The sequence below is a fragment of the Callionymus lyra genome, chromosome 8, assembly GCF_982586985.1.
Source record: "Callionymus lyra chromosome 8, fCalLyr1.hap1.1, whole genome shotgun sequence".
Taxonomy (NCBI): domain Eukaryota; kingdom Metazoa; phylum Chordata; class Actinopteri; order Syngnathiformes; family Callionymidae; genus Callionymus; species Callionymus lyra.
In genome coordinates, this window is record NC_141825.1 from 29,360,565 (window position 1) to 29,387,398 (window position 26,834).

Below are 26,834 nucleotides of genomic sequence, written 5' to 3' on the forward strand. Positions count from 1 at the left end.
CCTCCATCCTCTCCTCCATCCTCTCTCCATCCTCTCTCCATCCTCTCTCCATCCTCTCTCCATCCTGTCCTCCATCCTCTCCTCCATCCTCTCCTCCATCCTCTCTCCATCCGGAAACATGAGGCAGAACTAAATGAACGAACATGGAGCTGGTTTAGAAAACACTTGTTCAAACAGAAATACTTCAAGTTACTCTCGAGCCCTTCTTTTAAGACACATTTGAAACCAACAGATGAGTAACAAGTTGATGCTCATGAGATAAACGCTCCCATCACTGCAGAACCCTCTGGCAGTGGTACTGCAGGACCCTCTGGCAGTGGTACTGCAGGACCCTCTGGCAGTGGTACTGCAGGACCCTCTGGCAGTGGTACTACAGGACCCTCTGGCAGTGGTACTACAGGACCCTCTGGCAGTGGTACTACAGGACCCTCTGGCAGTGGTACTGCAGAACCCTCTGGCAGTGGTACTGCAGAACCCTCTGGCAGTGGTACTGCAGAACCCTCTGGCAGTGGTACTGCAGAACCCTCTGGCAGTGGTACTACAGGACCCTCTGGCAGTGGTACTGCAGGACCCTCTGGCAGTGGTACTGCAGAACCCTCTGGCAGTGGTACTACAGGACCCTCTGGCAGTGGTACTGCAGAACCCTCTGGCAGTGGTACTACAGGACCCTCTGGCAGTGGTACTGCAGAACCCTCTGGCAGTGGTACTGCAGAACCCTCTGGCAGTGGTACTGCAGAACCCTCTGGCAGTGGTACTACAGGACCCTCTGGCAGTGGTACTACAGAACCCTCTGGCAGTGGTACTGCAGGACCCTCTGGCAGTGGTACTACAGAACCCTCTGGCAGTGGTACTGCAGAACCCTCTGGCAGTGGTACTGCAGAACCCTCTGGCAGTGGTACTACAGGACCCTCTGGCAGTGGTACTACAGGACCCTCTGGCAGTGGTACTGCAGAACCCTCTGGCAGTGGTACTACAGGACCCTCTGGCAGTGGTACTGCAGAACCCTCTGGCAGTGGTACTACAGAACCCTCTGGCAGTGGTACTGCAGAACCCTCTGGCAGTGGTACTGCAGAACTCTCTGGCAGTGGTACTACAGAACCCTCTGGCAGTGGTACTGCAGGACCCTCTGGCAGTGGTACTACAGGACCCTCTGGCAGTGGTACTACAGGACCCTCTGGCAGTGGTACTGCAGAACCCTCTGGCAGTGGTACTGCAGAACCCTCTGGCAGTGGTACTGCAGGACCCTCTGGCAGTGGTACTGCAGGACCCTCTGGCAGTGGTACTGCAGGACCCTCTGGCAGTGGTACTGCAGGACCCTCTGGCAGTGTTACTGCAGGACCCTCTGGCAGTGGTACAGCAGGCAGTCGGGCAGCTCTGGTACCGGCGAGCGCAGCCAGACGGCGAGGACTCCGGCGTGAACACGACAGTGAAGCAAACATGGCGCGTCCGGCAGCAGACGACACGCTACGATCCCCTCCTGCCCTGTGGAGACCAAGAGCAACGACTTTTTACTTTAACATTAATGACCTTTAACCTCTTCAAGATGAGATACAAACAAAAGATGTTAAAGTCAATGTTTGATGAACTTAAAGATAAAACGTCATCGAACAAAAAGGTAAAATCAGATTCATGTTCACGACTATATAATATATATATAATATACAATAGGTCAGCGTGTAGAAAGGCATCATGGGAGTTCAGTGTTATGTTGGCACCATAAGTGAGGTGCGTGAGGTCATTAGTGTCTCCACTGAAGTTAATGTGTTCAAATGAATGACACGTTTGTAACAGAGAGAACAAAGTGTAAAGCAGCTTCTGACTGTAACTGTTGACTTCATGTGTTTAACGTCATAATAAACATGATCACACACAACAATGACGTACATTATGGGATGTTACCTATGATCTCCTGATCCCACACAACAATGACGTACATTATGGGATGTTACCTATGATCTCCTGATCCCACACAACAATGACGTACATTATGGGGTGTTACCTATGATCTCCACAACATGGAGGTGAAGTTTCTCCTGCAGAAGGTCCAGTGTAGCCTTCAGAGGTTCCTGATCCTCCAGCAGGTTCAGATTCTGCCTGGTGTCGTTAGAGAAGTCCAGCCACATGGAACCGTACTCCTCAGTGGAGAGCACCAGGGGTCTGTCCTCGGTCATCCAGCAGAGGTTAGAGCAGCTCGTTAACATTCTTCACAAGGTTTTATTCTATTCTTGAGTGTACTTTGATTATTGTATTCTTGTTTTCACCTGATGTAAAGTACTACTGAAGTCTCCCACTGTGGGACTAACAAAGGAAATCTAAAGCTAAAAAATGAAGGTTTGTCACAGCGCGTCATCAATGGTCTCCACCTCGATGGGACTCGTTGTATAAACAAAGTGTGATTAGAGCTGGAGGAGGAGTGAAGCCATTATTACGTCATAATGGACCATCGTAACCTCTTGTTCGTCCAGATTTCAGAGCAACTTTATAAAGTAATAATTAAAACATGGTCATGATGAGAAATAACTGTGTCTTGAAGAACGTTTACTACATGATACCAGAGTTGATACTAGTTGATGTTTAATGACACCAGAGTTGATACTAGTTGATGTTTAATGACACCAGAGTTGATACTAGTTGATGTTTAATGACACCAGAGTTGATACTAGTTGATGTTTAATGACACCAGAGTTGATACTAGTTGATGTTTAATGACACCAGAGTTGATACTAGTTGATGTTTAATGACACCAGAGTTGATACTAGTTGATGATTAATGACACCAGAGTTGATACTAGTTGATGTTTAATGACACCAGAGTTGATACTAGTTGATGTTTAATGACACCAGAGTTGATACTAGTTGATGTTTAATGACACCAGAGTTGATACTAGTTGATGTTTAATGACACCAGAGTAGATACTAGTTGATGTTTAATGACACCAGAGTTGATACTAGTTGATGTTTAATGACACCAGAGTAGATACTAGGTGATGTTTAATGACACCAGAGTTGATACTAGTTGATGTTTAATGACACCAGAGTTGATACTAGTTGATGTTTAATGACACCAGAGTCAATACTAGGTGATGTTTAAGAACCTAAAAGCTACTTTACCTGATGAAGCAGGTGAGCGGGAGTTTGTACGAGAAGGTCATAGTCTGAAGGTCACCATCAGGCCTATGAAAGGAAACTGCACCAACGACTGGAGGGTGAACTGAAGGTCTCGTCACCGTGAGTGAATATTGGTGAACTTCAACGCTCTGTTGCGTCACCTCAGAGAGACAATCCACCTGAAGAACCCAGAGGTCAGAGGTCAGAGGTCAGAGGCATGCAGATTCGATTAGCTTATTATCTCACCTCAAGATCATCGGAGTCAAACTTCAGCTGCAGCCGTTGAACATCTGAAGAGTTGGTGATAAGAACAACAAACACCAGAGAGTTCTTCTTCTGCAGGTGACAGGCGTGGACCTCCAGACGTTGGTTGGAGCACAGAAGCTTCACGTCGGAGCAGGAAACTCCAGGGCAGTCCAGAAGTGGAGACAAAAGACTCAAGAGGTTTGGTTCCTTTGCTTCTTCATTGGGTTCTGGAGCCGAGGCCATCATGTCATTGAACTCAACACTTGAGTCCTGAGGAAGCTCAGAGGTCTGAGGAGCCGTGGAGGAACCAGGGGGGTCTCTGGAGTTCAGGAGGTCGTCACACAGCAGGTTATCAACAGCAGAGAGGACGGGAGGAAGATCAGACGTCGGGGACTTGACTTTCCTTCTCAATCGTTGAGCTGCAGGGTCGAGCTTCTCCGTCTGCTCAGAACAATCATCAGTGTTTATCCACATGAATCATCTCAGAGTCAGAGAAGAAACATCATCTCGCAGGAGTCGTCGTCACTCACCAAACATACGGGACTCTGGGAGCCGAGGCCCTGGAAGAGAGAGGAGGCCAGTTGTAGCTTCTCTTCTTCTACGGATGGACGACTGGACGCTTCAGCCGATTGGCTCTGGGGGCGAAGTGGACTGGGCTCTTCTACCTGAGCCGTCTCTTCTTCAGGCTCCTTCAGGACCAGATAACCACCTCTGCCCCAAACCCTCGTCACTCCTTCCAGCTTCAAAGTCATGGAGCTGGAACACAAGAACCGTTACTAACATGCATTTGGTTTCAACTACATATCAACAGTTTCCATCCTAAAGTCCTCTCTTCTCCTCAAAGTCATCTCTTCTCCTCAAAGTCCTCTCTTCTTTTAAAGTCCTCTCCTCTTCTAAAGTCCTCTTCTCTTCTAAAGTCCTCTCCTCTTCTAAAGTCCTCTCTTCTCCTCAAAGTCCTCTCTTCTCCTCAAAGTCCTCTCTTCTCCTCAAAGTCCTCTCTTCTCCTCAAAGTCCTCTCCTCTTTTAAAGTCCTCTCCTCTTCTAAAGTCCTCTCCTCTTCTAAAGTCCTCTCCTCTTCTAAAGTCCTCTCCTCTTCTAAAGTCCTCTCCTCTTTTAAAGTCCTCTCCTCTTCTAAAGTCCTCTCCTCTTCTAAAGTCCTCTCCTCTTCTAAAGTCCTCTCCTCTTTTAAAGTCCTCTCCTCTTTTAAAGTCCTCTCCTCTTCTAAAGTCCTCTCCTCTTCTAAAGTCCTCTCCTCTTTTAAAGTCCTCTCCTCTTTTAAAGTCCTCTCCTCTTCTAAAGTCCTCTCCTCTTCTAAAGTCCTCTCTTCTCCTCAAAGTCCTCTCTTCTCCTCAAAGTCCTCTCTTCTCCTCAAAGTCCTCTCCTCTTTTAAAGTCCTCTCCTTTTCTAAAGTCCTCTCCTCTTCTAAATTCCTCTCTTCTCCTCAAAGTCCTCTCCTCTTCTAAAGTCCTCTCTTCTCCTCAAAGTCCTCTCCTCTTTTAAAGTCCTCTCCTCTTTTAAAGTCCTCTCCTCTTTTAAAGTCCTCTCCTCTTTTAAAGTCCTCTCCTCTTCTAAAGTCCTCTCCTCTTCTAAAGTCCTCTCTTCTCCTCAAAGTCCTCTCTTCTCCTCAAGGTCCTCTCTTCTCCTCAAAGTCCTCTCTTCTCCTCAAAGTCCTCTCTTCTCCTCAAAGTCCTCTCCTCTTTTAAAGTCCTCTCCTCTTCTAAAGTCCTCTCTTCTCCTCAAAGTCCTCTCTTCTCCTCAAAGTCCTCTCCTCTTTTAAAGTCCTCTCCTCTTCTAAAGTCCTCTCTTCTCCTCAAAGTCCTCTCTTCTCCTCAAAGTCCTCTCCTCTTTTAAAGTCCTCTCCTTTTCTAAAGTCCTCTCCTCTTCTAAATTCCTCTCTTCTCCTCAAAGTCCTCTCCTCTTCTAAAGTCCTCTCTTCTCCTCAAAGTCCTCTCCTCTTTTAAAGTCCTCTCCTCTTTTAAAGTCCTCTCCTCTTCTAAAGTCCTCTCCTCTTCTAAAGTCCTCTCCTCTTCTAAAGTCCTCTCTTCTCCTCAAAGTCCTCTCTTCTCCTCAAGGTCCTCTCTTCTCCTCAAAGTCCTCTCTTCTCCTCAAAGTCCTCTCTTCTCCTCAAGGTCCTCTCTTCTCCTCAAAGTCCTCTCTTCTCCTCAAAGTCCTCTCTTCTCCTCAAAGTCCTCTCCTCTTTTAAAGTCCTCTCCTCTTCTAAAGTCCTCTCTTCTCCTCAAAGTCCTCTCTTCTCCTCAAAGTCCTCTCCTCTTCTAAAGTCCTCTCCTCTTTTAAAGTCCTCTCCTCTTTTAAAGTCCTCTCCTCTTCTAAAGTCCTCTCCTCTTCTAAAGTCCTCTCTTCTCCTCAAAGTCCTCTCTTCTCCTCAAAGTCCTCTCCTCTTTTAAAGTCCTCTCCTCTTCTAAAGTCCTCTCTTCTCCTCAAAGTCCTCTCTTCTCCTCTCCTCAAAGTTCTCTCTTCTCCTCTCCTCAAAGTTCTCTCCTCTCCTCCAAGTCCTCTCCTCCAAGTCTTCTCCTCTCCTCAAAGCCTTCTCTTCTCCTCAAAGTCCTCTCTTCTCCTCAAAGTCCTCTCTTCTCCTCAAAGTCCTCTCTTCTCCTCAAAGTCCTCTCTTCTCCTCAAAGTCCTCTCCTCTTTTAAAGTCCTCTCCTCTTCTAAAGTCCTCTCCTCTTCTAAAGTCCTCTCCTCTTTTAAAGTCCTCTCCTCTTTTAAAGTCCTCTCCTCTTCTAAAGTTCTCTCCTCTTCTAAAGTCCTCTCTTCTCCTCAAAGTCCTCTCTTCTCCTCAAAGTCCTCTCTTCTCCTCAAAGTCCTCTCCTCTTTTAAAGTCCTCTCCTTTTCTAAAGTCCTCTCCTCTTCTAAAGTCCTCTCTTCTCCTCAAAGTCCTCTCCTCTTCTAAAGTCCTCTCTTCTCCTCAAAGTCCTCTCCTCTTTTAAAGTCCTCTCCTCTTTTAAAGTCCTCTCCTCTTCTAAAGTCCTCTCCTCTTCTAAAGTCCTCTCTTCTCCTCAAAGTCCTCTCCTCTTCTAAAGTCCTCTCCTCTTTTAAAGTCCTCTCCTCTTTTAAAGTCCTCTCCTCTTCTAAAGTCCTCTCCTCTTCTAAAGTCCTCTCTTCTCCTCAAAGTCCTCTCTTCTCCTCAAAGTCCTCTCCTCTTTTAAAGTCCTCTCCTCTTCTAAAGTCCTCTCTTCTCCTCAAAGTCCTCTCTTCTCCTCTCCTCAAAGTTCTCTCCTCTCCTCCAAGTCCTCTCCTCCAAGTCTTCTCCTCTCCTCAAAGCCTTCTCTTCTCCTCAAAGTCCTCTCTTCTCCTCAAAGTCCTCTCTTCTCCTCAAAGTCCTCTCTTCTCCTCAAAGTCCTCTCTTCTCCTCAAAGTCCTCTCTTCTCCTCAAAGTCCTCTCCTCTTTTAAAGTCCTCTATTTGAAGGTTTTCCTTTTGAAGGTTTTCCTTCAAATACAGACCTAATGGTGACACAGGAGTGGAGAAGACGTGTTAATGAGGTTCTGGTAGCTCTTCTGGTGGTTCTCGTACCTTCCCTTGGCTGGCGGGTCCATGCTGTCACCGGACAGACCGGAGCTCAGAGACAAGAGTGTGGGCGACTGTCTGTCTGTCACTGAGCAGACAGACGCGCTGATGGGCAGCGACAGGTTGTACGGCTGAAGGCTCAGAGCTGAGCCAGAACACAAGCGTTAAACTCTTGTAGCAATAGATTGTGATTATTATTATTTTTGTTAATCAATCTTTTGATTGATTGTTTACATATTATTAACCAAAACATATATTTTTGAAATGTTGACATTGTTTTTTATTTTGTTCATTTTTATTTATTTGTATTAAATTCATTTGCATTCATTTCATTGTATCCGTCGCCAGAGCTCAGTGTTGTTCTTACAATACGTTTGTGATTCTTCTCAGCATCTGAAGTGAGTCAGATCCAGGATGTTCTCCTCACCTCTGTGCTCCTCCTGCTCCTCCTGCTCCTCCTGCCTGTGATGAGGAGGCTTGTAAGGAGCTGCACCAGCAGACAACGCCTCCGACACCAATCCGTCCAAGAAGGAGAGCGACGAGTCGACCTGCAAACCAACACGAGGAGGAACCAGATCATCTCAAAGTAACGCTTTGATCTCACGCCGCCGAAGACGAGCAGATACAAGAGAAGCGTGTTTTCATGAGAAGCAAACTTCACTCCCGGCTATTTTCCTTCAATACAAGTGAACCTTTGAAGTAACAAACATGTGTTGACCTGTTGATTGATGACTAAGTTTGAATGTCTTGATACGTTTGACAATAAAAGAACTTCAACTTGAGTCTGTTCACACACTAGAAGTTTGGATCTAATGACTCATAAAGTTGAAGGTACGATGTTGAGGTCAACAGGTGGAGCAGGACTTACCTCCACAGAGTCCATCCCGTCACCTCCCGTCAGCACGAGCGCTCGCAGCTCAGCGTCCAGACTCAAGTGCTGCAGCTCCTCGGCTCGCTGCCTCAACACGGTGTCCATGGAGCTGAGGTACGCCTCACAGACCCCCTGGAGAGGAGGGAGCCCCTCAGGGCCCTCACACAGCTTGGTCATGGACATCAGGACCCAGCTCTTCGTTTCACTGCTGCAGTGCTTCACGTCCAAAAGTTTCCCCAGAAGTGAGACGACTTTTGCAGATTTTAAATCTTCCTTCAGGCGAGAATATTCCCCGAGAACCTGAGAGAAGCAGGACGAGAGAAGAATCTATGGTTTTATTAGTGTCATCAGAATGTTATCACTTTTAAACTGTGGAATAAACACTTTTAAACTGTGGAATATACACTTTTAAACTGTGGAATATACACTTTTAAACTGTGGAATATACACTTTTAAACTGTGGAATATACACTTTTAAACTGTGGAATATACACTTTTAAACTGTGGAATATACACTTTTAAACTGTGGAATATACACTTTTAAACTGTGGAATATACACTTTTAAACTGTGGAATATACACTTTTAAACTGTGGAATATACACTTTTAAACTGTGGAATATACACTTTCAAACTGTGGAATATACACTTTTAAACTGTGGAATATACACTTTTAAACTGTGGAATATGCACTTTTAAACTGTGGAATCTACACTTTTAAACTGTGGAATATACACTTTTAAACTGTGGAATATACACTTTTAAACTGTGGAATATACACTTTTAAACTGTGGAATATGCACTTTTAAACTGTGGAATCTACACTTTTAAACTGTGGAATATACACTTTTAAACTGTGGAATATACACTTTTAAACTGTGGAATATACACTTTTAAACTGTGGAATATACACTTTTAAACTGTGGAATATACACTTTTAAACTGTGGAATATACACTTTTAAACTGTGGAATATACACTTTTAAACTGTGGAATATACACTTTTAAACTGTGGAATATACACTTTTAAACTGTGGAATATACACTTTTAAACTGTGGAATATACACTTTTAAACTGTGGAATATACACTTTTAAACTGTGGAATATACACTTTTAAACTGTGGAATATACACTTTTAAACTGTGGAATATACACTTTTAAACTGTGGAATATACACTTTTAAACTGTGGAATATACACTTTTAAACTGTGGAATATACACTTTTAAACTGTGGAATATACACTTTTAAACTGTGGAATATACACTTTCAAACTGTGGAATATACACTTTTAAACTGTGGAATATGCACTTTTAAACTGTGGAATATGCACTTTTAAACTGTGGAATCTACACTTTTAAACTGTGGAATATACACTTTTAAACTGTGGAATATACACTTTTAAACTGTGGAATATACACTTTTAAACTGTGGAATATACACTTTTAAACTGTGGAATATACACTTTTAAACTGTGGAATATACACTTTTAAACTGTGGAATATACACTTTTAAACTGTGGAATATACACTTTTAAACTGTGGAATATACACTTTTAAACTGTGGAATATACACTTTTAAACTGTGGAATATACACTTTTAAACTGTGGAATATACACTTTTAAACTGTGGAATATACACTTTCAAACTGTGGAATATACACTTTTAAACTGTGGAATATACACTTTTAAACTGTGGAATATGCACTTTTAAACTGTGGAATATACACTTTTAAACTGTGGAATATACACTTTTAAACTGTGGAATATACACTTTTAAACTGTGGAATATACACTTTTAAACTGTGGAATATACACTTTTAAACTGTGGAATATACACTTTTAAACTGTGGAATATACACTTTTAAACTGTGGAATATACACTTTTAAACTGTGGAATATACACTTTTAAACTGTGGAATATACACTTTTAAACTGTGGAATATACACTTTTAAACTGTGGAATATACACTTTTAAACTGTGGAATATACACTTTTAAACTGTGGAATATACACTTTTAAACTGTGGAATATACACTTTTAAACTGTGGAATATACACTTTTAAACTGTGGAATATACACTTTTAAACTGTGGAATATACACTTTTAAACTGTGGAATATACACTTTTAAACTGTGGAATATACACTTTTAAACTGTGGAATATACACTTTTAAACTGTGGAATATACACTTTTAAACTGTGGAATATACACTTTTAAACTGTGGAATATACACTTTTAAACTGTGGAATATACACTTTCAAACTGTGGAATATACACTTTTAAACTGTGGAATATACACTTTTAAACTGTGGAATATGCACTTTTAAACTGTGGAATCTGCACTTTTAAACTGTGGAATATACACTTTTAAACTGTGGAATATACACTTTTAAACTGTGGAATATACACTTTTAAACTGTGGAATATACACTTTTAAACTGTGGAATATACACTTTTAAACTGTGGAATATACACTTTTAAACTGTGGAATATACACTTTTAAACTGTGGAATATACACTTTTAAACTGTGGAATATACACTTTTAAACTGTGGAATATACACTTTTAAACTGTGGAATATACACTTTTAAACTGTGGAATATACACTTTTAAACTGTGGAATATACACTTTCAAACTGTGGAATATACACTTTTAAACTGTGGAATATACACTTTTAAACTGTGGAATATGCACTTTTAAACTGTGGAATATACACTTTTAAACTGTGGAATATACACTTTTAAACTGTGGAATATACACTTTTAAACTGTGGAATATACACTTTTAAACTGTGGAATATACACTTTTAAACTGTGGAATATACACTTTTAAACTGTGGAATATACACTTTTAAACTGTGGAATATACACTTTTAAACTGTGGAATATACACTTTTAAACTGTGGAATATACACTTTTAAACTGTGGAATATACACTTTTAAACTGTGGAATATACACTTTTAAACTGTGGAATATACACTTTTAAACTGTGGAATATACACTTTTAAACTGTGGAATATACACTTTTAAACTGTGGAATATACACTTTTAAACTGTGGAATATACACTTTTAAACTGTGGAATATACACTTTATATATACATATATAATATATATATATATATATACTGTATATATATATATATACATATAAACCTTATGTGTAAAAATGGATTCATTTTGAAATAGTTTTTGAAAATATTTGAATGCATCATTACAAATAGAAATTGAAACTTTAATATATCAATTATTGAATTACTGAGTTATTGATTAAATGATGTAAAACCATCAAACGATGCTCACCCAGCTGATGACCTGCAGGAAGCGCTGTGGAAGTTTGCTGATGTCACTTTGCAGCAGACGAACGTAAGAATCCACAGCAAACTCCCTCAACTCTCTGTTCTCTCCCTCGCTGACGGACCCTGAGGAACAACAGATGCTCAGCAGCTCCAGCAGGACACAGTGACCGTCGCTCACCATCACTCATCACTTTCAAGAAGCTGTTGGGAATGTCAGGCTGCATCGAGTCTCCACCGAGTGAAAACACTGTGTTCATGGTGTCAATGAACCACTTGTTGTTGGGTGCAAATGTAGACATGGTGTTATAGGAGAACAAGTGATGAAACAACCTCTCGAGAGAGTTGGACACGACCTTGAACGACTACTACTCATTAGATTTAATACATCTCTGAGTAACACATTATTAGTTAGTTTATGTAAGATCTGCTTCTCCTTCTATTTTCAAAGATACTGCTTCAATCGTTCATGATGAATCCAACATGATGAAGATCATTCGATTCATCTCCACGTATGATTCAAATCCAACATGATGAAGATCATTGGATTCATCTCCACGTATGATTCAAATCCAACATAATGAAGATCATTTGATTCATCTCCACGTATGATTCAAATCCAACATGATGAAGATCATTGGATTCATCTCCACGTATGATTCAAATCCAACATGATGAAGATCATTGGATTCATCTCCACGTATGATTCAAATCCAACATGATGAAGATCATTGGATTCATCTCCACGTATGATTCAAATCCAACATGATGAAGATCATTGGATTCATCTCCACGTATGATTCAAATCCAACATGATGAAGATCATTGGATTCATCTCCACGTATGATTCAAATCCAACATGATGAAGATCATTGGATTCATCTCCACGTATGATTCAAATCCAACATGATGAAGATCATTGGATTCATCTCCACGTATGATTCAAATCCAACATGATGAAGATCATTCATCTCCAGGCTCAAGCTGATCAACAAAAGGATATTTCTCCGCCAGCTCCGCCACCTTCCCCACCAGGTTGACGGTGGTGTAGTCGTCTTCACTGATACGAAGAAACTCCAGCATCTTCTCCACTATAACCACCACGTTCTGGGCGTTTGCGATCCTGAAGAGCAGCTCCACAGTCTGGATCAGAAGATGATGAGAATCATGTTCAGGACAAAAGGTGAAGAACGTTGGTTTCACCTCGCGCTTGATGATGAGATCACAGTGATCCAGACACTCTATGATGGTCCTCTGGTGCTGCAGGGCGAGTCTGGGGTCCTGCTGGACCACGTAGGTGAGCGCCCTCAGACCTGCAGCAGAGACAACATCCAGTCACACTTGAAGACCATGAGCTCGGAGGTTCTTACCTAAATACTTGAGGTTGATCTTTGGTGAGAGAACAAAGTTTCCGATGCATTTAGCAGCTTTTTCCAAAAGTTCAGATTTGGGATGAATGGTGTGAATGCATTTGACACATTCGTATAGTATTGCTGTAGAAATACACAGAATTACTTCAAGACACTAAATGATTATTATATTTTTATATACACAACTATAAACCTCAATATATGCAAGAAAAGTGACGAAGGTACAAGGAGCTCAGAAACACTATTATGAGAGCAGAACGTGAGTCACCGTAGGTGATGTTGTGGTTCAACTCTGCTCTTCGTAGAGACTCGTCCAGGACGTCGTACATGACTTCACTGGTGCTGAAGGAGAAGAACGATCAGAAGAATCCACAGCAAACCTGTCTTTAGATGATAACAATACGCTTATTACAATAATAAAACATGTTAATGTCGTTTTAAATACCTTTGGTCATTTTTAGATAATAACAATACACTTATAACAATAATAGAACATGTTAATGTCGTTTTAAATACCTTTGGTCATTTTTAGATGATAACAATACACTTATAACAATAATAAAACATGTTAATGTCGTTTTAAATACCTTTGGTCATTTTTAGATGATAACAATACACTTATAACAATAATAAAACATGTTAATGTCGTTTTAAATACCTTTGGTCATTTTTAGATGATAACAATACACTTATAACAATAATAAAACATGCTAATGTCGTTTTAAATACCTTTGGTCATTTTTAGATGATAACAATAAGACTAATAACAATAATAACAATAATAAAACATGCTAATGTAGTTTTAAATACCTTTGTTCATTTTTAGATAATAACAATAAGACTAATAACAATAATAACAATAATAAAACATGCTAATGTCGTTTTAAATACCTTTGGTCATTTTAAGATAATAACAATAAGACTAATAACAATAATAACAATAATAAAACATGCTAATGTCGTTTTAAATACCTTTGGTCATTTTTAGATAATAACAATAAGACTAATAACAATAATTACAATAATAAATTAAATACCTTTGGTCATTTTTAGATAATAACAATAAGACTAATAACAATAATAACAATAATAAAACATGTTAATGTTGTTTTAAATACCTTTGGTCATTTTTAGATAATAACAATAAGACTAATAACAATAATAACAATAATAAAACATGTTAATGTTGTTTTAAATACCTTTGGTCATTTTTAGATAATAACAATAACAACAATAAGACTAATAACAATAATAACAATAATAAATTAAATACCTTTGGTCATTCTTCCCCAGCAGCGACAGGATCCTCAGCAGCTGGATCTGGAGCCAGGGAGCAGGAACACTGTGGTAATTGTAGTCCAAAGGCAGCTTTCCTGCCACGACCTGCTTCAGGATGGTGACGAAGCTTCCTGCCAAGTCTTTATGAGCTTCTGGATTCTCCTGCAACGACATTCTTTCATTTTGTAACCTGTCACTCAGAAGTTCAGATGCTCACCGTGATCATCTGAAGGTAGATGTGCAGCGACGCCGTCATCACACCAGGATCCTTGTCACACAAGGCTCGGCGAAACTTGTTGTGGATGTGTTGGACTTGATTGGGGGCCATGAGGTAGAACTTGTAAAGTGCTAGAACAGCTTTCTTTCGGATGATTTCTCTACAATCAAAGACAAGAGAAATGAATCCAGAAACATGACTAATAGAAGAGAAACAGCCTCTAACTTTTGGTGAGTGAGCTTCTCTTCAACCAGCGGCAGGATCGCAGGGATCATGTCTTTGGGAAACATTTGACTGACGACTGTCAAGGCCATGCAAACCTCCAGAAGATTTGTGCTCTGAAGATCCTGAAGTCAAAGTTTCACGATTGTTATGTTCTTGAAAGAAGCTTGTGGTAGTGAAGGAGACAGAGAGACGACATAGAACTCTTACCTTCAACACTGTGTTGACGAGCAGGAGCAGCAGCTCGTGACTCTCGTTCAAGAACAAGGACACACACAGATAACCTGGAATCACACAAGTGAGTCCGACAACAGTGAGAAGTCGTTCAATGCTTGAAACGTACCGACTCGTTTCTCCAGCCCCGTGCCCTGCTGAGCCAGTTTGATGGCGTGAATGTAGCAGAACGAAGCTTCGTAGCCCAACATCTCGCAGTAGATGGCTCTCACCATGAGCTCCTTCATCTGCTTCTGGAAACAACACGAGTCCAAACAAATGTTGATACTTTAGATGTTGACGTGTTAAAGCAGTGGATCCAAACCATTGAGGTGCAGGGAGAAGACACTTGTTCTTTGAGAGACGACAGCTCCTGGAGAATCAGTTTCTCTTCTTCCTGAAGACAAACACGAGTCTTTACCCTTTTTATACTTCAATACAGAAGATATGATATATTATATATATATGATATTATATATATAGATATATAGATACATGTGTGTTGATATATAATATACATGTGTTGATACTATTGAGCAACACTCAAGTGTGTCATGATGTTATTTAAACCAAAGCTCGTGTAAGAAACACACTCACATGTATGACGTCAATGTAAGAAACACACTCACATGTTTGGACGTCAGTGTAAGAAACACACTCACATGTATGACGTCAGTGTAAGAAACACACTCACATGTATGACGTCAGTGTAAGAAACACACTCACATGTATGACGTCAGTGTAAGAAACACACTCACATGTTTGGACGTCAGTGTGAGAAACACACTCACATGTATGACGTCAGTGTAAGAAACACACTCACATGTATGACGTCAGTGTAAGAAACACACTCACATGTATGACGTCAGTGTAAGAAACACACTCACATGTTTGGACGTCAGTGTAAGAAAACACACTCACATGTTTGGACGTCAGTGTAAGAAACACACTCACATGTTTGGACGTCAGTGTAAGAAACACACTCACATGTTTGGACGTCAGTGTAAGAAAACACACTCACATGTTTGGACGTCAGTGTAAGAAAACACACTCACATGTTTGGACGTCAGTGTAAGAAAACACACTCACATGTATGACGTCAGTGTAAGAAACACACTCACATGTTTGGACGTCAGTGTAAGAAAACACACTCACATGTATGACGTCAGTGTAAGAAACACACTCACATGTTTGGACGTCAGTGTAAGAAAACACACTCACATGTATGACGTCAGTGTAAGAAACACACTCACATGTTTGGACGTCAGTGTAAGAAAACACACTCACATGTATGACGTCAGTGTAAGAAACACACTCACATGTATGACGTCAGTGTAAGAAACACACTCACATGTTTGGACGTCAGTGTAAGAAACACACTCACATGTTTGGACGTCAGTGTAAGAAACACACTCACATGTTTGGACGTCAGTGTAAGAAACACACTCACATGTTTGGACGTCAGTGTAAGAAACACACTCACATGTTTGGACGTCAGTGTAAGAAACACACTCACATGTTTGGACGTCAGCTCGGTGACTCCACGGATCAAGGCTCCCAGTCTGGACCCGGAGCAGAGTTTGCTGGATCCGGACTGAGAGTCGAACAGACCCGGCAGAGCCGTCAAGGTTCTCTCCACAACATCACTCATGGCGACGACAGACGCGGAAAACTCTTCCAACAAATCTCTGTTGACATCATCTGTCCATGTTGACTCGACAGGAGCCTGGACAGCATCAATGTTGACAAGACTCTCGTCTAACTTGCAAGTCAGCCATTGTTTTGATGCCGGACTGAAGGCGCTGGATAGTGACGTCACATCCGTTTCTACTAAAAATAACTTTATTGATAAAGTAATATTGACAACGCGTGTCATGTCTTCATCATATTGTCGATTTAACAGTTAATTAATTTATAATTTCCTGATTATTCATCTAATATATGAAGGTAAGAGATCAATCTTGCTTGTTACGTCGCATTTTCAATTGTTTGTGTTTTCATTTTAGAGGCGCGGATCCTCTGCAGATTCAGTCAATAAAATGCTCAAATGCTGACAAAGTTACAGGAAGTTAAGTTAAAGTAAAATAGATCAAAACATACATTTATAGTTGAACTAAAGTGTGTATGTGCGTGTGTGTGTGTTGTTGTGATGTGTGACTATTGTATCATCAGTGTGTGTGTGTTGTTGTGATGTGTGACTCTGTGGTATCATTAGTGTGTGTGTGTTGTTGTGATGTGTGACTCTATTGTATCATCAGTGTGTGTGTGTTGTTGTGATGTGTGACTCTGTGGTATCATTAGTGTGTGTGTGTTGTTGTGATGTGTGACTCTATTGTATCATCAGTGTGTGTGTTGTTGTGATGTGTGACTCTATTGTATCATCAGTGTGTGTGTGTTGTTGTGATGTGTGACTCTATTGTATCATCAGTGTGTGTGTTGTTGTGATGTGTGACTCTATTGTATCATCAGTGTGTGTGTTGTTGTGATGTGTGACTCTATTGTATCATCAGTGTGTGTGTGTTGTTGTGATGTGTGATTCTATTGTATCATCAGTGTGTGTGTGTTGTTGTGATGTGTGACTCTATTGTATCATCAGTGTGTGTGTGTTGTTGTGATGTGTGATTCTATTGTATCATCAGTGTGTGTGTGTTGTTGCGATGTGTGACTCTATTGTATCATCAGTGTGTGTGTGTTGTTGTGATGTGTGACTCTGTGGTATCATTAGTGTGTGTGTGTTGTTGTGATGTGTGACTCTATTGTATCATCAGTGTGTGTGTTGTTGTGATGTGTGACTCTATTGTATCATCAGTGTGTGTGTGTGTTGTGATGTGTGACTCTATTGTATCATCAGTGTGTGTGTGTTGTTGTGATGTGTGACTCTATTGTATCATCAGTGTGTGTTGTTGTGATGTGTGACTCTATTGTATCATCAGTGTATTTGTGTTTTGTGTATCATCAGTGTGTGTGTGTTGTTTTGATGTGAGACTCTATTGTATCATCAGTGTGTGTGTGTTGTGATGTGTGACTCTATTGTATCATCAGTGTGTGTGTTGTTGTGATGTGTGACTCTAATGTATCATCAGTGTGTGTGTGTTTTTGTGATGTGTGACTCTATTGTATCATCAGTGTGTGTGTTGTTGTGATGTGTGACTCTATTGTGTCATCAGTGTGTGTGTGTTGTTGTGATGTGTGACTCTATTGTATCATAAGTGTGTGTGTGTTGTGATGTGTGACTCTATTGTATCATCAGTGTGTGTGTTGTTGTGATGTGTGACTCTATTGTGTCATCAGTGTGTGTGTGTTGTTGTGATGTGTAACTCTATTGTATCATCAGTGTGTGTGTGTATGTGTTGTTGTGATGCGTGACTCTATTGTATCATCAGTGTGTGTGTTGTTGTGATGTGTGACTCTATTGTATCATCAGTGTGTGTGTGTGTTGTGATGCTTGACTCTATTGTATCATCAGTGTGTGTGTGTTGTTGTGATGTGTGACTCTATTGTATCATCAGTGTGTGTGTTGTTGTGATGTGTGACTCTGTTGTATCATCAGTGTGTGTGTTGTTGTGATGTGTGACTCTATTGTATCATCAGTGTGTGTGTTGTTGTGATTTGTGACTCTATTGTATCATCAGTGTGTGTTGTGATGTGTGACTCTATTGTATCATCAGTGTGTGTGTGTTGTGATGTGTGACTTTATTGTATCATCAGTGTGTGTGTTGTTGTGATGTGTGACTCTAATGTATCATCAGTGTGTGTGTGTTTTTGTGATGTGTGACTCTATTGTATCATCAGTGTGTGTGTGTTGTGATTTGTGACTCTATTGTATCATCCGTGTGTGTTGTGATGTGTGACTCTATTGTGTCATCAGTGTGTGTGTGTTGTTGTGATGTGTGACTCTGTTGTATCATCAGTGTGTGTGTGTTGTGATGTGTGACTATATTGTATCATCAGTGTGTGTGTGTTGTGATGTGTGACTCTATTGTATCATCAGTGTGTGTGTTGTTGTGTTGTGTGACTCTATTGTATCATCAGTGTGTGTGTTGTTGTGATGTGTGACTCTATTGTGTCATCAGTGTGTGTGTGTTGTTGTGATGTGTGAATCTATTGTATCATCAGTGTGTGTGTGTTGTTGTGATGCGTGAATCTATTGTATCATCAGTGTGTGTTGTTGTGATGTGTGACTCTATTATATCATCAGTGTGTGTGTTGTTGTGATGTGTGAATCTATTGTATCATCAGTGTGTGTGTGTGTGTTGTTGTGATGTGTGAATCTATTGTATCATCAGTGTGTGTTGTTGTGATGTGTGACTCTATTGTATCATCAGTGTGTGTTTATAAAAAACTCTCTTTTCATTGAAATATTAGAAAATGATCTTAAGCTCCGCCCACTGAAAACACTTTGTTTTTCTGGAGATTAAATCTTGTTGACCATAACCACACCCACTCTGCTGTGATTGGACAAGCATGGAGGTTTGTCACCGCGCGTTATCAGTCACGGAAGTCTCCATCTCCAGGGGACTTGTCGTATAAATACAGTGTGATTACAGCTGGAGGAGTGAAGCCATTATTACATCATAATGGACTCTCGTAACCTCTTGTTCGCCCAGATTTATTATTTTTGTATAGACTCTTCAAAAGAGAATTTTTTCATGTGTAAAAGTTACAGCAAGTTTTCTCACTCTTTGCTATGACCTTCAAATCTTAAATGTTTCCACTGACTTGGACACACAACACTAGAGCACCTGAGGCTGGTCCACATGATGAAGACACAACTGTGGATAGAACAACAACCAGACATGAGGTCGAGGAATTATCGAAGGTTCAAAGGTCACAGTCGCCTCCATTATTGAGAAATGACTCTAGAGCCTCCACACTGAGCCACAGAAGGTCAGGGAGGTCTGAAGAACAAGGAGCATGCCTGTGAGGAACTGAAGAACCAGGCAGAAGAACAAGTGTCAGAACAACCTTAAATCATCACCAACAAGATTCTCTGATAAAAGATTTGAAGGTCAAGAGTCATGTCTGGAGGTCACCAGAGATCTTCACCTCATGGAGGAGCTTCCTGTGGGAGGATGTTCTCCAGTAAGACTTGAGGAGGGATGGAGAACAAACATGCTGGAGGAAAACCTGCTCCATAGCGAACAGAACCTGTCGAGGACCATTGAAGGTCCTAGAGTAACTGACCTGAACCTGTTGAGCATCTCTGAAGAACATCTCTGAAGAACATCTCTGAAAAACACCTCTGAAGAACATCTCTGAAGAACATCTCTGAAGAACATGCCTGAAGAACATCTCTGAAGAACATCTCCGAAGAACATCTCCGAAGAACATCTCCGAAGAACATCTCTGAAGAACACCTCTGAAGAACACCTCTGAAGAACACCTCCGAAGAACATCTCCGAAGAACATGTCCGAAGAACATCTCCGAAGAACATGTCCGAAGAACATCTCTGAAGAACATCTCTGAAGAACACCGCTGAAGAACATCTCTGAAGAACACCTCTGAAGAACACCTCTGAAGAACATCTCCGAAGAACATCACTGAAGAACACCTCTGAAGAACATCTTCAGAGATGTTCTTCAGAGGTGTTCTTCAGAGATGTTCTTCAGAGGTGTTCTTCAGAGAACATGTCTGAAGAACACCTCTGAAGAACATCTCCGAAGAACACCTCCAAGTGAATATTTTCTGTATGAACCGTTGAGCTTGTTGACCTCTAGAGGGCGCACGAGGACAATCTTTGATTATTTATTGTCTTCTTCAACACTTTAATGCTCTTCAGCATATAATACACAGTGAGGTGCGACCTTTGACCCTCTGTTGAAACACAAACTTATCTCAAGTCAACGAGATTAATGACTTTATTATTTGAAACGACAAATGAGCCACAGTCGATATTCAAAACTCATTTTATTACCTTTTAAACCAGCAGTCCTTGAATAACTGTACACTAAACTACAGTAAATCAGAATTAAATATGAAATACATCCGACAGTATGAACGAGAGCAGATTCTACTTCTGATGAATATACTTTAGATTGACTTGAGGAGGATAAACAGATATCGATCTATAACAGGGTCAGTGCTTCTTATACTCGCACCTTCAGTGATGGAGTCCAGCGTGTGAGAAGAACACTAGTGTCACCTTTATTCTAAACCTTTCTTCTCCTACTATAATGGTGTTGACCTTCATCAGTTATCAAGCGTGAGATCTTCCTGACGTGAGACCAACTCTTGATATGCTCTTCAGTGTCTGCAGGCGACTCTCTTCAGGCCCAGATCTGAGGACACAGAACACAGAGATGTTTTCACAACTAACTCTTCCTTGAAGTCCACAGAAGACAGACCCTCAGAGTGTGGTCCCACGAGCCGGTGCAGAAGGCCGTCCCGTCCGGAGAGACTCGAAGTGTGCTGACCCGGTTCTCGTGGCCGAACAAGATGGACACCCGGGTTCCCTTCAGGACGTCCCAGACGTTGATGGTGTAGTCGTTGTATCCGCCGAAGAGAAGTCGACCTGCACAGCAACACCTGTCACCTGCTGTCACTCACACCAGGTTCAAGGCTCACCGCTGAGGGAGAAGTCCACGCTGGACACTCCGAAGATGATGCTCTCCTTGGAGTAGATGGCCACTTCTCTGTCGGCCCTGAGGTCGTACAGGCGGCACTGTGGAGACAAAACAATCACTTCATGTTCCTCGTCCTCAGAACCACTGGTTACTCACTGTGGCGTCGTCTGAGCCGGACGCGAAAGCATCTCCACTCGGGTAATACCTGAGAGCATAAAGAGTCCAGTAACACCATAAAGAGTCCAGTAACACCATAAAGAGTCCAGTAACATCATAAAGAGTCCAGTAACACCATAAAGAGTCCAGTAACATCATAAAGAGTCCAGTAACACCATAAAGAGTCCAGTAACATCATAAAGAGTCCAGTAACATCATAAAGAGTCCAGTAACACCATAAAGAGTCCAGTAACATCATAGAGTCCAGTAACACCATAAAGAGTCCAGTAACATCATAAAGAGTCCAGTAACACCATAAAGAGTCCAGTAACATCATAAAGAGTCCAGTAACATCATAACATGTCCAGTAACACCATAAATAGTCCAGTAACATCATAAAGAGTCCAGTAACACCATAAAGAGTCCAGTAACATCATAAAGAGTCCAGTAACACCATAAAGAGTCCAGTAACATCATAAAGAGTCCAGTAACACCATAAAGAGTCCAGTAACATCATAAAGAGTCCAGTAACACCATAAAGAGTCCAGTAACATCATAAAGAGTCCAGTAACATCATAAAGAGTCCAGTAACACCATAAAGAGTCCAGTAACATCATAAAGAGTCCAGTAACATCATAAAGAGTCCAGTAACATCATAAAGAGTCCAGTAACACCATAAAGAGTCCAGTAACATCATAAAGAGTCCAGTAACATCATAACATGTCCAGTAACACCATAAATAGTCCAGTAACATCATAAAGAGTCCAGTAACACCATAAAGAGTCCAGTAACATCATAAAGAGTCCAGTAACACCATAAAGAGTCCAGTAACATCATAAAGAGTCCAGTAACACCATAAAGAGTCCAGTAACATCATAAAGAGTCCAGTAACACCATAAAGAGTCCAGTAACATCATAAAGAGTCCAGTAACATCATAAAGAGTCCAGTAACACCATAAAGAGTCCAGTAACATCATAAAGAGTCCAGTAACATCATAAAGAGTCCAGTAACATCATAAAGAGTCCAGTAACACCATAAAGAGTCCAGTAACATCATAAAGAGTCCAGTAACATCATAAAGAGTCCAGTAACATCATAAAGAGTCCAGTAACATCATAAAGAGTCCAGTAACACCATAAAGAGTCCAGTAACATCATAAAGAGTCCAGTAACACCATAAAGAGTCCAGTAACATCATAAAGAGTCCAGTAACACCATAAAGAGTCCAGTAACATCATAAAGAGTCCAGTAACATCATAAAATGTCCAGTAACATGAGAGCATAAAGAGTCCAGTAACATCATAAAGAGTCCAGTAACACCATAAAGAGTCCAGTAACATCATAAAGAGTCCAGTTACATCATAAAGAGTCCAGTAACATCATAAAGAGTCCAGTAACATCATAAAGAGTCCAGTAACACCATAAAGAGTCCAGTAACATCATAAAGAGTTCAGTAACATCATAAAGAGTCCAGTAACATCATAAAGAGTCCAGTAACACGAGAGCATAAAGAGTCCAGTAACATCATAAAGAGTCCAGTAACACCATAAAGAGTCCAGTAACATCATAAAGAGTCCAGTAACACCATAAAGAGTCCAGTAACATCATAAAGAGTCCAGTAACATCATAAAGAGTCCAGTAACATCATAAAGAGTCCAGTAACACGAGAGCATAAAGAGTCCAGTAACATCATAAAGAGTCCAGTAACACCATAAAGAGTCCAGTAACATCATAAAGAGTCCAGTAACACCATAAAGAGTCCAGTAACACCATAAAGAGTCCAGTAAAATCATAAAGAGTCCAGTAACATCATAAAGAGTCCAGTAACACAAGAGCATAAAGAGTCCAGTAACATCATAAAGAGTCCAGTAACATCATAAAAAGTCCAGTAACACAAGAGCATAAAGAGTCCAGTAACACAAGAGCATAAAGAGTCCAGTAACATCATAAAAAGTCCAGTAACACAAGAGCATAAAGAGTCCAGCTGATGTCACTCACCTGACGCTGTTGATGTCGGACTCGTGGGTCTCGAAGGACTGGATACATTGTCCTGAACGCATGTCCCACACGTTTGCCTTCTTGTCGCAGCCCTGCATAGAAGTCCAGCGTCTGAAACTGTTTTTTAATTCTTTTCTTTATCCACAGATGGAAGAACGAGTGTTTGATGTTACTTTTACTCAAATAGATTAACTTGATTGGTTAATGTCAAAGATCTAAACTTTAACTGATATATATATATTTTCAAGTGAGATTTATTCATCATTATCTAAGCATTAATACAGAGACATATCTTTTACTAGAAGATTCTTTTGATGTTGCAATTAAACATTGATTTAAACATCACTAGTTTTATCTTTTTACTTTTAAAATCCCTGTTGTGGTCAGTTTTGAGTTGAACTACAGACGATGACATGAAACACTTTGATGGAGAGTAAACAAGGAAGGACGTCGGACGACAGGAGGGTTTCATCTTGTTCACCAGTAATATCAGCCTGAGATACAATGTTAAAGGAAGACCACAAGGAGGAGACGGGCTCAGTGACGGCAGAATATTGAAGGAATTTAACATTTCATTTTGGTTTGTTTGTTTATATCCTTGTTATTTATCAAAATCATCTCATGTCAAATTAAAATGAAGGTGTTTTTCAGCTTCTTATTAAAAAATAGTCTTTAATGATTTGATTCCTTCAATGACGAGTCTAGTCGAGTGTAGGAAGAACTTCCTGAAGACCTGAACATGCGTCTGATGATGTTTGTCAACATGTTGTTTCTTCTGCAGACGTTGATGTTTTAGAAGCTGCAGCAGGTTCTCTGTAGAAACTCACTCCGGACACGAAGGTGTTGCCGGTCTCGGACGGAGCCAGGTCCAGACACAGGACGTCTGCTGCGTGACCGTGGAAGCTCTGCAGCAGCTGACCACTCTCCACGTCCCATAATGCACAGGTGCCGTCCCCGCTGGACGTCAGGATCTGAGAAGACGGTGAGTCTATAAATGTCTGCGCGTCACGTGACCTGAGAACCACTGAATTATTGAGAGGAAGCTCTGCAGCAGAGACAGGAAGCTCTGGAGCAGCCGAGGAGTCTCGGGTCGCACCTGCATGTCTGAGTTGGTGAAGCTGCAGGCCGACAGGTAGTTGGTGTGCATGGCCACCGACTTCTTCTTCGCCGCCAGGTTCTCGTTCTTGTCCAGCGACAGAGGGTAGACGGAGCACTTGTTGTCCAGACCCCTGCAGGACTCCAGTTACCTTCAGAACATTCCAGACATGAAGTGAAACTCACCCGCAGGCGACTGCGCAGCCGGAGGGAGCGTATGCGCAGGCCATGACCCATGTGCAAGGCATCGTCACCGCGTGCTCCTGATGGAGGTGGAAGAAGAACTTGATGAAATGATAGGACCTGAGAGTGAATGAACCTGAAACATCTACTGAGACACGTCCTGCACCAGCACCAGCTCCACCTCACATTGAAATAGTTTGTGTTCATTCATTGTCACGTTCTAGTCGAATCAAGAGTCACATGATGTCACTTGACGTTTCAGTAATAATGGAAGAAGATAATGATCAGGAATGAAGAAGCTGCCGTGACCTTGTTGGTGGTGAAGGCGTCCCACACGATGACCTTTCCGTCCTGCAAACAGAGAGTTAGCGACAGCTGCCGACAGATGATTGATGGACGGATCAGACCTGTGAGGAGCTGACGATGCGTCTCTTGTCTTGACACCAGTCCATACACAGAACCTTGTTGCCGTGACCCTTCAGAGTTCTCCTGGTCTTCATCACGAACTGACCCAGACCCTCCACCTTCTCCGCCACCTGGTGCACTGAACACACATGCTTCTGTCACAAGAACGACCTTTCATGACCTCCTGTCTCAAGAATGACCTTTCATGACCTCTTCTTCTGTCTCAAGAACGACCTTTCATGACCTCCTGTCTCAAGAATGACCTTTCATGACCTCCTGTCACAAGAATGACCTTTCATGACCTCCTGTCTCAAGAATGACCTTTCATGACCTCCTGTCTCAAGAATGACCTTTCATGACCTCCTGTCACAAGAACGACCTTTCATGACCTCCTGTCTCAAGAATGACCTTTCATGACCTCTTCTTCTGTCACAAGAACGACCTTTCATGACCTCCTGTCTCAAGAATGACCTTTCATGACCTCCTGTCACAAGAACGATCTTTCATGACCTTGTGTTGCTGAGATCTAGAAGGTCAATTGTTGATAAATATGGTAAGAATCTATAAATATTATTTGTTATAATTAGTTTGATTTCGAACAAACATGTTCTAAGAGACTTTTGACAGAAAACCACGAGCCATTGAACACTGCAGTTACACTCGTGTGACACGAGGGGGAGCCAGAGACAGTATTCTAGATCCTACTGTTGTTGCTTTGATTTACTCGTTTATTTCCCACAATGCACTGAAACAGTGAAAGACTCTTTTAAAACAAAGTTTTCAATGAAAATGATTCTTTTATTCCTTCTTAAAAAAGCCTGTTTGGTTCAAAGTTCATTCTTATAGTTTTAATTCAGTATATTTTAGTGTCTAAAAGAAATCAATCCATAGATTTGATCTTCGCTGAAGTTCCTGCTGTGAGAAGAATTTATGTTTATTTTCTCTCTAATGACATTTGTGTTTATCAGCAGAAATATGTGTTGCATCATCAACACACAAGAACATGTTATTATTGTGTTGAATATTGTATCACGTGACTTGTGTGTTTAGACAAAGAGGATTGTTGTGTGTCGACTACACAATCATGTGCGTTAAAACTTGTGTCGACGTCTGAGGATCAAAGGAAACAAACGTTTGAGAAGAAGTGACGACAACAGGAGGAAACACACTATGAGACTGAGCTACACACACACTCGTATGTACACACACTCATATATACACACTCATATATACACACACACACTCATATATACACACGCACATATATACACACACTCGTATACACACACACTCGTATATACACACACACTCATATATACACACACTCGTATACACACACACTCGTATATACACACACACACTCATATATACACACACTCGTATACACACACACTCGTATATACACACACACTCATATATACACACACTCGTATACACACACACTCGTATATACACACACACACTCATATATACACACACTCGTATACACACAAACGCTCATATATACACACACTCGTATATACACACACATATACACACACTTGTATACACACACACACACTCATATATACACACACTCGTATACACACACACTCGTATATACACACACACACTCGTATATACACACACTCATATATACACACACTCGTATATACACACACACATATACACACACTCGTATACACACACACACTCATATATACACACACTCGTATATACACACTCGTATGTACACACACACACTCATATACGTATACACTCATATCGACACACACTCATACATATATATATACTGTATATACACACACATATACACACACTCGTATATACACACACATATACACACACTCATATATACACACACATATACACACAATCATATATACACACACTCGTATACACACACTCGTATATACACACTCATATGTACACACACTCGTATATACACACACTCATATATACACACACTCGTATATACACGCTCGTATGTACACACACTCATAGATATAGATATATACACACACATATATACACACACACATATATATACATATATATATATATACACACTCATCTATACACACATAT

The 26,834-nt window shown here is 40.8% G+C and overlaps 2 protein-coding genes across 2 annotated transcripts in view; both read right to left on the reverse strand.

The window, feature by feature from the left end:
- Positions 1–1,245: 1,245 nt before the first annotated feature.
- ap4e1 (adaptor related protein complex 4 subunit epsilon 1) lies at positions 1,246–16,121 on the reverse strand. Its single transcript, XM_087797940.1, has 21 exons — positions 15,863–16,121; positions 14,672–14,743; positions 14,477–14,600; positions 14,344–14,417; positions 14,137–14,258; positions 13,912–14,071; positions 13,690–13,856; positions 12,685–12,758; positions 12,417–12,539; positions 12,250–12,359; positions 12,048–12,189; positions 11,228–11,338; positions 11,054–11,172; positions 7,749–8,051; positions 7,308–7,428; positions 6,887–7,025; positions 3,884–4,109; positions 3,354–3,794; positions 3,111–3,286; positions 2,000–2,157; positions 1,246–1,482 (listed from the first exon to the last, which is right to left on the reverse strand). Exons 1-21 carry the CDS (start codon positions 15,995–15,997, stop codon positions 1,328–1,330), a joined length of 3,252 nt encoding a protein of 1,083 aa, XP_087654066.1. The 5' UTR covers positions 15,998–16,121; the 3' UTR covers positions 1,246–1,327.
- A 4,116-nt stretch (positions 16,122–20,237) lies between these two features.
- Positions 20,238–26,834, reverse strand: part of gnb5a (guanine nucleotide binding protein (G protein), beta 5a) — an 8,116-nt gene continuing 1,519 nt past the window's right edge. Inside the window, exons 2-11 of the mRNA XM_087797122.1 lie at positions 24,749–24,885; positions 24,651–24,692; positions 24,345–24,421; positions 24,160–24,292; positions 23,891–24,034; positions 23,064–23,155; positions 21,067–21,115; positions 20,912–21,008; positions 20,692–20,858; positions 20,238–20,625 (exon numbers count right to left, since the gene is read on the reverse strand). Coding sequence (XP_087653248.1) covers positions 20,614–20,625; positions 20,692–20,858; positions 20,912–21,008; positions 21,067–21,115; positions 23,064–23,155; positions 23,891–24,034; positions 24,160–24,292; positions 24,345–24,421; positions 24,651–24,692; positions 24,749–24,885 — 950 coding nt within the window. The 3' untranslated portion in view covers positions 20,238–20,613. The remainder of the gene's footprint in view (positions 20,626–20,691; positions 20,859–20,911; positions 21,009–21,066; positions 21,116–23,063; positions 23,156–23,890; positions 24,035–24,159; positions 24,293–24,344; positions 24,422–24,650; positions 24,693–24,748; positions 24,886–26,834) is intronic.

Coding starts and splice junctions, on each gene's coding strand:
- ap4e1 (XM_087797940.1), bottom strand. CDS start 15,997: ATGAGTGATGTTGTGGAGAGAACCTTGACGGCTCTGCCGGGTCTGTTC. Junction 14,744..15,862: donor CCGAGCTGACGTCCAAACAT/GTGAGTGTGTTT, acceptor GTTTGTCTTCAG/GAAGAAGAGAAACTGATTCT. Junction 13,857..13,911: donor TCTACCTTCAGATGATCACG/GTGAGCATCTGA, acceptor ATGTCGTTGCAG/GAGAATCCAGAAGCTCATAA.